The sequence below is a fragment of the Chiroxiphia lanceolata genome, chromosome 4 (genome assembly GCF_009829145.1).
Source record: "Chiroxiphia lanceolata isolate bChiLan1 chromosome 4, bChiLan1.pri, whole genome shotgun sequence".
Taxonomy (NCBI): domain Eukaryota; kingdom Metazoa; phylum Chordata; class Aves; order Passeriformes; family Pipridae; genus Chiroxiphia; species Chiroxiphia lanceolata.
The window spans coordinates 2,817,142-2,829,666 of NC_045640.1; the positions used below are offsets into that span (position 1 = coordinate 2,817,142).

General features: G+C 47.3%; 1 protein-coding gene across 1 annotated transcript in view; it reads left to right on the top strand.

Moving 5' to 3' along the window:
* The first annotated feature begins 9,231 nt into the window (after nucleotides 1-9,231).
* SLC4A11 (solute carrier family 4 member 11) overlaps nucleotides 9,232-12,525 on the top strand; it is a 67,687-nt gene continuing 64,393 nt past the window's right edge. Inside the window, exon 1 of the mRNA XM_032686159.1 lies at nucleotides 9,232-9,600. Coding sequence (XP_032542050.1) covers nucleotides 9,315-9,600 — 286 coding nt within the window. The 5' untranslated portion in view covers nucleotides 9,232-9,314. The remainder of the gene's footprint in view (nucleotides 9,601-12,525) is intronic.

Consider the following 12,525-nt stretch of genomic DNA (forward strand, 5'->3'; position numbering starts at 1 on the left):
TCCCCTTCCAGGACTCAGTCTTATCTTCCTTGAACTATCCAAATTAAAAAAACCAATCCAAAAGCAGATCTCTGAATGTTTTTAAAGCACATGTTTGTAGTTGTGGCATCCCTTGTTCAACTCTTTTTTTTCTTTTTCTTTTTTTGTTGCCTTGGTGCTGTGGTAATTGGCATTTCTACCCTCTATTCGTGTTATTACTCACCTTCCTCCTTTGTCTTAAGGAGGCAGCACCTCAGAGCTGCCAGTGAGAGCTTCATGCCCCTGTGTGTGATGCTCTCCTGTTCCGTTCTTGTGTGGTTTTGGGGAAGGAGGGGATGTTGCAAGTTCCTGCTCATCCCACAGGCAGCACCGAGTGTGTTGTCAGCCACTGGAAATACAGTGGATTTCTTGGTTATGTCACGCTCAGATCTGCTGCTGTTCTTGTTCCTCATCACAAACTGACCTTTTCCAAGGGTTCAGTTGCAGTTGGGTGATGAGTCACCTCATGCTGCCTGATGTGACGGAGGGTTTGTGCTCCCGCTCGGAGCAGATGGGCAGCACATCTCGCAGGGTGCCAGGGGGAATATTCCAACTGCTTTGGTGCTCCCTGGGCAGGAGTGTCATGCACTCAGATTCCCTAAGCCTTACCCAAAAACTTCAGCAGGGCCAGAGGGAGCCAAAGGTAAAGGAGTTACCTTTCCACACAGTTTCAAAACGAGACATTTTGAAGTTTAGCTCCGTAATCCTTAAGCTGCTTCTTGGCACCTCTTGTTGGGATCTTCCAGTTCACTGTGGGCACCAAGAGATGCTCTTGCCCTGCCTTTAAAACAGAAAAAGCAGTCAGTCCCCTGAGCTGTGTGGTGGGAAGGGCAAAGAAAAATTAACATCTTGTTTGATTCTTTTTTTTTTTGTGGTGCTTTTTTCCCCTTTCTCAGTAGAGAAACATCTTTTGATACTCTTGCTCTGTGCAGAGTGGAGCTCTTCCCTTATCTCCTTCTGAGATCTTGCATATACATATGGCTTTCTGTATCCTTAGTAATTAGGATGTTTTTGTTTCTGAGAATATCTGAGGCCCTGTTCAGAGCCTGGGTCTGTCTTTTGCCAGAGGTAACTTTTTTTTTTGTTTTGTTTTTGTCTTTATTCTTGTGTTCTCAAAGCAGCTGCAGCAATGTTAAAAGCTAAAAGCTGAGGCTTCAGTTTTAGTTTAAAGTGTTGCAGTGAGGAGGATCTTGGCTGCAGCATCAGAGCAGAGCTTTGTAAGAACCTCCTGAATATTTGCTGTTCATAAAAACTTCAAGTATTTAATAATTTGTAGCTCTGTTAATTACTCAGGAGCTGAGGAAAAACCCAGAAAGATTTTCTAGTGAACTAATATATGAGTGTTTGGGAAGTTCAGAGGGTTGTTGTGGTCTCAGCTTATTTGATGAACTTCCCAAATTTTTAGCCAGTTAAGAAGTTTTCAAGGGAGCCCGTGCCTTCAGCTACAAGTTCCAGTTTGCAGCATACTCTGATTTTTCTCTAGTAGTGGAAAAACTTGCCTGAGAGCCACTTCTGTGGCTTTTAGTGCCTTTCAGAAGGTAAATTCTCACAATGTAACTGGGAGGTGGGGATGGAAAGTCAGGTTAGTAGCTTGCTCTATAGAGGCAATATCAAGAGGAAAAATAAGGAAATAAATTTATTCCTGCCCAGCTGGAGGTTTCTGATGGAGAGAGGGATGGGAGCTGTTGGCCATGGTTTTCAACCCATGTGCATTGTCAGTTTTTATAGCTGTCCTCTGTCACCTTGCTGAGGAAAAATCCATGTTTTACTCATTTTTTTTTTTTTTTGGTCTGTGGAACAAGCCTCTTGCACAAGCAAAGCTGGCAGGCCCTGGTGGTAATTGGTGTCCTCCTCCCTGCCCCACGTGTGGTTTTTAACTCACCTGAATCTTCCCGAAGGTTGTTCTGACAAATGAGTTTTCTTCCTGGCAAATTTAAGGGAGCAATGAGATGATTGTGGAGGCCCAATCCAAACCTGAGGATAACTGGAGTCCTGATGAAATGCAGCTCAGGAATAACTCAGATCAAACCCCACGTTTTCTCTTGGCTGCCAAAAATCCTGCACCCTCCATGGAGGTGAAGGAATATCCGGTGCCTGCTGCAGGTGGATTAGCTCCAAAGTCACAGGTATTACCTGCAAGTGATTAAATTCAGCCAATATATGACGAGGTTTTTAATTGAGCTGAGAACTTTTCCTGATAAGACGCAAACCCAGAGGTTTTCTAGTTCCTCTTGCAAAACCCACAGGAAGGAGTCCCAGTATCATGCTGGGGATCTCTGAACTGGAGCATTGTTTTAGAGCTGGCTCAACAAATCCTGCAGCATCTTTTTTTATCTCTTTTTTTTTTTTTTTTGTCTTCCAGAGCAAATCCCTCGGTGCTTGGTCTCCTTTGACTTATTAATTGGTTTTGCTGGCACAATAAATTGCAGTTGTGTTGAAGGGCCCCAAGGCCCGAGTCTGACTCGGGATGTTTGGATATATTTTAGCTGCTTGTTTTTGTTTTTCAGTTTGCAGTTCAGCCTGGTATGTGTGCTGTGGGATTTTTTTTTTTTTTTTTTATATTTGACTTTATCTGTCTTGGAATTGTTTGCTTAACTAGGAGAATAATCTCAATGTCTTTGTGAAACGAATCCTTTTGCAATGGGTTTTCCCCCACGAGATGTCCAGTTTTCCAGCAGGAGATGCTGCAACCCGAGAGCACAAGAGGGGTGGCTCCGAGGTCTCCTGCAGGTTTTCATTTCTGAAAACTATCAGGAGGCCTGTAATAAAATGAACCCTCCTGATTTCTGAGGGTTCTGCTGCAGAGCTGAAGCTCCACGTGCTGCCGTGTTTTGTAAAAACAACAACAACAAAAAAATAAAAACACTCCACTGAATTACTTGGATTATTCACAACATTTCCTAGAAATCTGGCTGCAAAATACAATACTGGAATTAATTCAAAAGTGCCTGGGTGTTGTTTATTTAATTTTTTTTTTTTTTTTTTTTGTAGCAGATCAGTTCTTTCAGTTCTGTTACGAATTATCACTGAAGTGGCAGTGGAAACTTGATGTTCTCCTCTGGCTCTTCATGACAAAAGACTGATTCAAAGTAGGGTTGGGAGGTTATGGTCAGCCAGGAGTGGAGGGATGTTGGAGGATCAGGGTCTGGTCCTGGTGACTCACCCGCTCTACGCTTTCTACCTCTGCTTTGGATTCTTTTTTTCCTTTACATGAAGAGGGTGGTGTTTAATCTGTGCTTTTGAGGGTAATGGATTGACATCATCACAGTAGGTGGTCATTGCTCCAAAAGCCCATCTCTGATGGGCTCCCAGTGACTGATGAAGGGACAGGAACCACCACCCAATGCTTCCCTGGCTCTTCTGCCCCTTCAGGGACCTGTGGAGGGGCTGGGATTGGAGGACACTCCTCTAAATCCCATCTAGGTGATCTGGGGAAAGCCATTAGTCTACCTGTGCCACCCCAAATGATTTGGTGCGGCTTGAGTTGGAAGGTACCTCAAAGCTCATCTCATTCCAACCCCTGCCATGGGCAGGGACACCTTCCACTAGCCCAGGTTCCTCCAAGCCCTGTCCAACCAGGCCTTGGACACTTCCAGGGATCCAGGGGCAGCCACAGCTTCTCTGGGAAACTTGATAAAGGAGTTCTAAGCAAAGCAGGATAAGCTCTGGGCTCTTCCCAATTAGTTGTCAGCAACAACAAGGTCTGTGGACACCACCAGCCCCCTCAGTGTTCTCCTGGGCTGGCACCACCCGTGTCCACGTGGCTGCCACACGACGGGCAACTCTCCTGAGGACAAAACCAGTGAGCCCTGCCAGGGACTCTCTGAGCTGTGAACCAAAGGGAGAGCTTAAAATTATAGGGAGCACCCAGCTGTATGCAGAACTGCTTTATTTAATCAGCGTGCCTTAAATTTTTAATTTAGAGGGAGACAGCTCTGCGGGATGTGACTGGAGAAGCAGCCCTGGGGAGGGTGTTGCTGGGTGGCTGCAGCCCTGCAGCCCTCCTTGCCTGTGAAGTGGAGCAATTTGTCAGGAAGGAAGGGATTTTTTCGTGACTCCTGTGATGCAAAGCGATAAGTAAACCCCTAACGTTGAACCTCAGCAGGAATGTGTAAAATTTAGGCAAATATTTACCTAAAAAATGCTGTTTATCAATACAATTGCTCTCATTTTATCTGAAAAATAATAGAGATTTATTTGGGTAAATGATGATTATGCTGGAATCAGCATATGATGTGTGGCCAAAAACTTGCTTTGGTTCGTGTGTGAGTAGAGTACTGTTTAAACCTTTTTTTTTTTCTAGAATAATGTTCTGATAACCCTTAAAGTTCTTCCAAGTCTCTCCTGAATCCTTCAATTGCTTTATCCCTGCCAATATTAACTAACTCTAAGGTTACCTAACCTATGGAGGCAACAGGAATCCGTGTTTCTGTGCAGAGTGTAAAGGTCAGAATGGAGGTGGAGGCTTCATTATTGTTTCCTTTTGCACCCAAAGTTGGGGATTTGGGTATTTTCCGAGGGATGCAGCAAATCTGAGAACCTGCAACACTCGGGGAACAAAGCAACCCCCCCCCTCTGATGGCTTAAAGCTCAGGCTGATCACTTCAGCTCAGCTTGATTAAAACTTCATGCCTTGCTTGAGAATTAGTGTGTGCTGTTGACCAGAACAAGTTGAAAATCCTTGAATGGAAAAATCAGATGAACTGACTTTTTTTGAGCTTAATGCCACTATCATGACTAGTTTTTAGGTTGATACAGGGCTTAAATCTCTCTTGAGTTTAACATGTTACAACTGAGCACTGGGGATGGTCAAAGTGCCAGACTGGATTTTAGGGTAATGCCCGTGTCCCTGTTGATGCTCCTTTACCTTTAAAAGTTTTATGTTATTATTACTAATTTTATTGTCCTTCTGTACTAGGCCTGTAATTCTTCTGAGAAAATGGATGCAAAAATAGTTCTTCCAAAACAATTTGCTGCCTCCTCTGCCTAAAAACTCACTTCAGAAATTCGAAGTGGCTTTTAACATGACTAGCTGAGAGTGTTGGAGTGCCAGTCACAGCTCAAAAAACCTCTTTTAATGCAGCTTTTAGCTTCCTGGCTTTTTGAAGAGACTTTCTTGGGAGGGGGCAACTACCACTTGTGAGGAAGAGGAGATGCTATTCCATGATTGTGGAAGCTGGGGCTTGAGTTTTTGGCTGAGGGAACAGGCACTGCTTTGCCAACAGGTGCTATGAATGAGAACAGTTTTTCCAGACTTGGAGGGGACACTGCCTTGGAAGCCCAGGGTGAAAATCAGGTGTTTCCAGAAAAACTGCTTTGAGTCACTGGCTCCTGCCTGGGGATGTTGGTTAAAACATCACAATGGGCTTTGTCACCTCTGAGACACAATGAAAGGATGTGCAGGGGCTGTGGCTGGGATAAGTCTCTTCACCTGGGGTGTGAGGTGATGTTTTCAGTAATATTGCTACTTTTCTCCCAGGAAATTGAGCCTGATTAAGATTTTTTTTTTTTGGTTTTGCTTTTACTTTTTTGGAGAACTCTGCAGCCCCTGGGCTGTGAGTGCTGCTCCCACGGAGCAATTAAGCTTTTCTAGGGAACATATCTGATGTGGCTGAAGCTGTGCTTCCTGCAAACTCCCACTGTGCTGCTGTTATTACCCCAGGTTGCAGCTGCCAGGTGCCACTAGAGCTGCTGTGGGAGAGGCAATGCCACCTCTGCTGCAGCTCAAGTCACTGCTGGGCTCTTAAAACCCAGCTCAAAAGAGAAAGAGCTGCAGGGCAGGCACCTTGTCAGAGCTGGGAAAGGGCTGATGGCAACAGGAACCTGGAGAGGAGGTGGATTTGAGGAGGCAATGAGAGGAAAGAGAGGAGGCTGTGGATGGAATCTTAGAATCACAAAATGATTTGGGTTGGAAGGGACCTTAAAGATCATTTATTTTCAACCCTGTGTGGGCAGAGACACCTTCCACTGGACCAGGATGCTCAGAGCCCCATCCAACCTGGCCTTGGATGGATATTGGGATATTAGAGCAGGGCCAGACATGAGTTGCAGGGGAAGGGGTGGTGCTTTGGAGGGGAATGGCTGGAGGAATCCTATTTATTCTTTTTCTTTTCTTCCCAGCACCTCCATAAAATGGGGGAATGGCTTATTTTCATGTTGCACAGGCTGAGTTGAAGTAAAGGAAGACTTAGAGTAAAGGTATCTGCTGCCTCTGGCTGCAGAGGGTGAGGAGTGGGGCTTGTTCCTGCAGCACTGAAGGATGGTGCTTGCACCCTTCAGTCTCTGGCTCATTTCCATGCTTTTCCATTCCTCTTTACCATGAGATGGGTCCTGCAGGGTCAGGATTGTCCAGACCACATGTTCTTTGTGGTGCAGGAGGGCTGCACTGATCTCAGCCAGCCTTAACTCAGTTCTCAGCTCTGGCCTCTTACTCAGCCAAACCTCTTTTCTCCAGTACTTTTAGACCATATTTTGGGCTGAGATGTCACTTGCTGTGCTCAGAGCTCTGAGTTGCCCTGTTGTGTAGCTCGTGCCACTTCAGCAAATGCTGCCATCATCTGAAGGTGGCAATCTGCAGTGATGGAGATGGGGAGGCACCAATCTGGAGGTCTTAAACTCCTCTCCAGTCTGTCTGATGGCAATGAAAAGGTATTTAACTCTGCCCTCTGCCTCACTGAAGCAACTTCTTGCAGAACAGGCTGTCAAATGTTACCGGGACTGTGGTTCCATATGGAAATGTGACTGATATTTACACAAACTCTGCAACACCTCCATCAGGTCCTGCTCTGAGCTTCTGCAGAACACCCATCAGACTTCTGAAGGAGGAACTGTCCCTTGTGGCATCCTCTGCCCTTCAGTCAGCAGGGGTGGCACTTAGAGAGCATCGTGGAATGGGGTGGGAAGCAGCTGCCAGGGCTGGAGGCAGAAACTGAGCTCTGCTCAGGGGGAAGGTGCATCTGCCACGCACAGAGCCCATCTCACCTCCAGGTGACCCTGCCTTTGAGCTGCTCGTGGGTTAAAACTGGCAGACTAATGGGCTGAAGGATCCCAAGCAGGAGTGGTTTGAAGCCCTGAGGTGGCTTAGTGACAAAGCAGACACCTGCCTGGGGGTGCAGTTCCTGTCCAGCCCAGGTTTGGGGTTATTTGCAAGCCGAGTGTTTTGTCCGTCCCTTGCCCAAGGGACACGAGGCTCGGCTGCCTTTTGTTCTGCTCTTTCCTCCCCTAAAGAGGGAGGAACAGAGGATGCTTCCCTTGCCAGAGTCCTCGCTGACCTCTGCCCAACCCTCTGATCCTACTCCACCCTTGCCCTTCTTCCAGCTCCTGGGCTGCTTCTCCTGTCTCCAACCCTCTCCATTTTCAGGAGCCACTGCTGCCTCACTCTTATCAAACTGGTTTCAGTGGGCTCAGGAGGGGAATAAATAGTTTTTCCTGCTGGGTTTTCCCTGTTTACCCATCTGTGTCTCTGATTGTATTAGGACAGTGAGGAAAAGCTCACCTCTGTTCTCTGAGATGGGTGCTCAGACCATCTTGCCCTCAGGTACCTCCCATCTGACCCACCAACCGGGAAGGATGGAGAAGAACCTCTTGTGACAACTTCCCTGAGGCCGCAATCCTGGATCTGGGTGAGGTGGAAAAGCCAGGATCGTGGATTTGAGCCTCCCTCAGGCTGGTTGTGTCTTTGCAGAGCTGTCCAAGCTCCCCTGGCACTGGGAGGAAGGTCAGCTGTGGTGGGTCCTCTGCTTTGAGGAGAGATTATGGTGTCCCTCATGCATTTAGAGGAACCAGACTCCAACTTTGGCACTTAATTTGGGATTGAGATGCTTGCACAGGGCTGTGTAATTGTTCTGGTGCCAGCAGTCACCCGGTCTGGCTGTTGCCCATCCCTTCAGGACACAGGCTGCCCCTCAACCCTGCCATATCTCCTGGCAGCGTTTCATACCTGGTGGTGCCCACAGTGCTGTCAAACTTGGGTTCAGGTGTTTCCTGTACTCTCCTCACCTCCCTTTCTTGGACAAGTTTCCATCGTGCAGGGTTGCAAACAGCCTGAGCTTCACCAGCAGCACAGGATGGAATGTGGAATCCTGAGTGTGCTTTGCTGGATGGGAACAGCAGCACCTTGGATGCTTTTCGAAGCCTTCGCAGCAGTTCTGACAGGACCAATTCACATTTATTCCTGTCAAGCAGGCAGGTGAAGGAGAGAGAGATTAATCTAAGGGAGTTTGCCAGGTTTCCCATGCCTTGGATTAGCAGTTTGGAAGTCACCTAAAGGTCTGAAGCCCCTTGCACCCTCCGAGCTCCATCAGCTCGTGGCAGGAAGCGCTGCAGACCCTGTCCTGTGTCACTGAGTTCCTGTTTGTGGCCTCACTCCCCTGGTTTAGGTTTTGTGGTGGAGAACTGTTGGCTGGGTCCCTCAGAGACAGCATGAGCTGCTTTCAGCTGCTGCCTCTACATTTGCTTATATGAGGCTTTAAAAGCCATCAATATTTTAGTTTCCATTCAAGCCTCCGCCTTGAAGCTCCCCCTTTTCATTCCAGTGTAGCGCCTAAAGCCAGCTAATGAAATATATCCCTTCTGCTTCAAATTAGGCATAAAAGAGTTGTCAGAAGATGAGGAGAAGCTGCTGAATAATCCTGGTAATGTAAAAATCGACATTCTATAATGTCCCTAATTCTCCTAATTAAACATGATGCATGAGTGTGCTACAAGAGCTCTCCAGCTGCTTGGTAATGAGATGTTGCAGGGACCAGCTTTCTGTTGGATGGGGCCAGGTTAAACTCTAATTAAAACCTTGCTAAAGGCTAAGGAGTTGTCTGCTGTAATTAAGAAACTTGTCTCCCTTTCTGGGTGCTGCCACCTCCAGTGACCTGCTCCCTCTGCCCTGTGGGGACCTGTGGATCTCTCTTGATATCAAGTGTCTCCTGATATCTTTTAATTTTTAACTTCTTAATTTTTCCCCCTGTAGTTTCACATTACTGGATTGTCAACGAAGGGTGCTGCCTTCGCAAGGTGGCCGGTGAAGGCGCTGGGTTTGGGGTGGGCCGTGACGCAGCTCTCGCCGCGGGCTTGGCATTTTTATGGCTTCCAGTTGATTTTCACCCTGTATTTTTTTTTTTGTTTGTTTTGTTTTATGTGAGAGGAGTGTGGGTTCGCTGCCAGGTGGTGAGCAGGGCGGTGTGTGGAGCTGGTGATCTCACCCAAGACACACAAGAGTCCCTTCCTTACCCCCCCGGCCCTCACCGGCTGCAGGCGGTGGAGAAGCCCCTCAGAGGCCCCGGTGCTGCGGAGGCCCCGCAACCATGGCCGATGGCTCTTCGCCCACCCCGGAGCAACAGGACACCGTGCAGTCCGAAGACACCTTGGAGTCCCAGGATACCCTGCAGTCCCAGAACACCCTAAAACCCCCTCGCCACTTCTTTGTCTCTCCCTCAGGGTACCTCAAGTGCCACACCGACGATGGCCCCGAGGCGAAGGAGGAGACGGCCAGCGAGGAGCTCTACGACACCGTGAACTCCACCATCGTCTCTGCCGACAGCATCCGCTTCTTCGTCAACGTCAACCTCGAGGGAGCTCCCCGGGCCACCGGTGAGTGACACCCACCTTCCAAAAAAACGCAGTTGGGGCTGTCAGTGAAATTTCATGGAATCGCGGTGCTTTGGGTGGGGAGGGAACTTAAAGGCCATCTTGTTCCACCCCCTGCTGAGGGCAGGACTTCTGCTAGACCAGGTTACTCCAAGCCTTGTCTTATCCAGGCCTTTGAAGATTTCCAGGGATGAGGCAGCCACAGCTTTTCTGGGCAACTGCTCCGGTGTTTTACCACCCTCATTGTAAAATAAAAGAGAGTAGAGGGACCTTTGGGGTCGGCCCCGTGTGCCTCTTTGGGGTTAATCATCCTGGCTGGCGGCAGGCAGTCCCTGTACCTGCTGTGTGTGGAGGCAGAGAGTAAAAACAAGATAAAAATCAGCCTGTTGGACACCTCTGATGGGGGTCAGGCCCTCACAACCCACAGTATTGGAAAGCAGGGTTGTGTGTATGCTGTTTGTGAATACAAGCTGCCTGCTCCAGGTTGAGGACCCGAGGGCCAAATTCCACCCAAATGTGCTTTAGTGGGATCTGTGCATGGGCACTTTCCACTAGATCGGGTTGCTCCAGGCTCTGTCCAGCCAGGCCTTGAATTTTTGCCTCTGGGATGTTGCTTTAATATCCTCTGTACCGCATGTGCTCAATGGGGTGGGATGAGGGCTGGCAAAGCTGGATTTCCTGGGATATGCTGAGGAAAAACAGCTCTTGGACATGGCAGCAGCCTGCACTTTGTCCCAGCAGCTGGAGGCATCCTGGATCCTGCCTGTATGGGCACTGACTATTTTGGGGATTAAATGCACAGGCTCTGGATTATCCTCGGTGTCACAGTATCGGAGAGTCCTTTAAGTTTGTTCTAAGTTATTTTTAGATGACATGCAAATCCCAGTCGACCTGCAGGGAGCAATTATTGGGAATGGTGATGCAGAACATTTATGGCCTGGACCCCTGTTCAAGATAATCAAAGTTCTGCTTTTTGACTCTGAGCAATGACTTTAATTTAGGAATAATATCTAGCAATTTCCAAGCCTGCAATTTTACAAATGCCATCTTAATTGAAAGATTTAAGGGAACTGTGCTTTGCTATGACAAGTCTGGGCTTAATGCCGTGGGGTGCATTGTTTGGGGATGAGGAATGCAAGTACTGTGGATTCTTCTGCATCTGAAGTTCCCTTTCCTTGTGTGTCCTCCTGGGCTTTTTATAAGTGTTTTCCCTTCAATTCAAAACAGAATAAAAAAGGCTTCCTTGTTTCCCTGAAGCAATGATGTTTGTGATGGTGATATTAGTTGTATCCTTTTTTTTTTTTTTTTTTTTTTTTTTTTTTTTTAGCTGAGATGTTCAGGATTTTTAAGGAAAACTGGACTTCTGATGTGCTGGGTCACATTTCACATTCAAGGATAGACGTTTGAAAAATGGGCTTTAAGCTGAAAAAAAAGTCCAGACTTTAAATAAGGGCAGGTGTGAAGGGAGATTTTTTTTTTCCCCCCTGTGACAACATCAAAGTGGTCCAGGTAGCCAAAATCCAAGTTTTTCTCTATCAGGCATAGGATTGCTCAGACTCCAGGTGTTGGAGTCATCTGGGCTATCAGCTCTTTCTCAGAAGCATCTTCCAGGGTGGGTTTTATCCATACCCAGTAAGTCTGTGGCTGCAGAGGGCATGGCTCATCCTCCTGGAGGGCTGACTCCTTGGGTGCTTGAAGGTGGCTGAGATGAGCCCCTTAACCTCTTCTAAGAAAAAGAGCCTGAACTGCTGAAAAAAAAAAATAACCTAATCCCAAAGTGAGGTTTAATTATGCTGTGGCCAAGGTATGTCTGGGAGTGAGCTGTTCCCTGGTCCACTCTGCTAGGGAACTCTTCAGAAATTCCCTTTTGTTGTTGCTGCTCTTTGGAAGTTTGTTTTTTTTTTTTGAATTTGTTTGTTCTTTGGGGAGAGGGTTCTGTTTGGTTTTTTGTATTTTTTTCTTATTTGTTTTTTGGTGTTTGTTTGGGTTTGGAGTTTGGGTTTTTGCTTTTTTGTTTGTTTTGGGGGTTTTGGATGTGGTGTTTGATTGTTTTTATTTGTTTGTTGGGGGTTTTTTTGTGGATTTGTCTTTTTTTTTTTTTTTTTTTGGTACTCAAGCTTTGATTTCCCAGTACAAAACTGTGGAGTTGAGCACTTGCAGGAATTGTCTCCAGCAAGACAAGCTGATGTGGGGGGGAAAAAAGCAGGGGTTTAGACAATGTCAAATGTCCCAAACACCTCATTTCCAACCCCAAGGGAACCCAGTGCACCAGGATCCTACAAGATCCTCGGGTACTCTATGAACACAGAGGAAAACTAAGTGTGGGAATGACATCTCTGCATCCTCATCTTATTTTCTTGCTTTCCCCAGACTGGGTGAGACCTTTGTTGGACTGAAATGATTCCTTGTGCCAGAGGGATTAATTATGCTCTCTTGGCAGCACTGCTGGGGTCAAGAGGGACTGACCAAGGGCCGTCTTGAACTAAGAGGGTTCTCTAGGACTGCCTGGGTCCTGTTGCTCCCAGGTGTCAGGTGCACTTGCTGCATAAAGTGTGGGATATTAGGAAGAAATTCTTCCCTGTGAGGGTGGTGAGGCCCTGGCACAGGTTGCCCAGAGAAGCTGTGGCTGCCCCTGGATCCCTGGAAGTGTCCAAGGCCAGGTTGGATGGGGCTTGGAGCAGCCTGGGCTACTGGAAGGTGTCCCTGCCCGTGGCAGGGGGTTGGAACTGGATGATCTTGAAAGTCCTTTCCAGTCTAAATGATGAGAAAATGCACTTGCCTAATTTCTAGCAGGAAAAACCTCTGAGGTGACTTGGAACAAGATAAACAGCCCTGCTGTGATGTCTGAGAGCCTCAGAACATGTTCTGGTCATCACAGATTGGTCTCTTGGCTGAACATGGTGTCCAAATTCTCTCCTGCTGGAGACT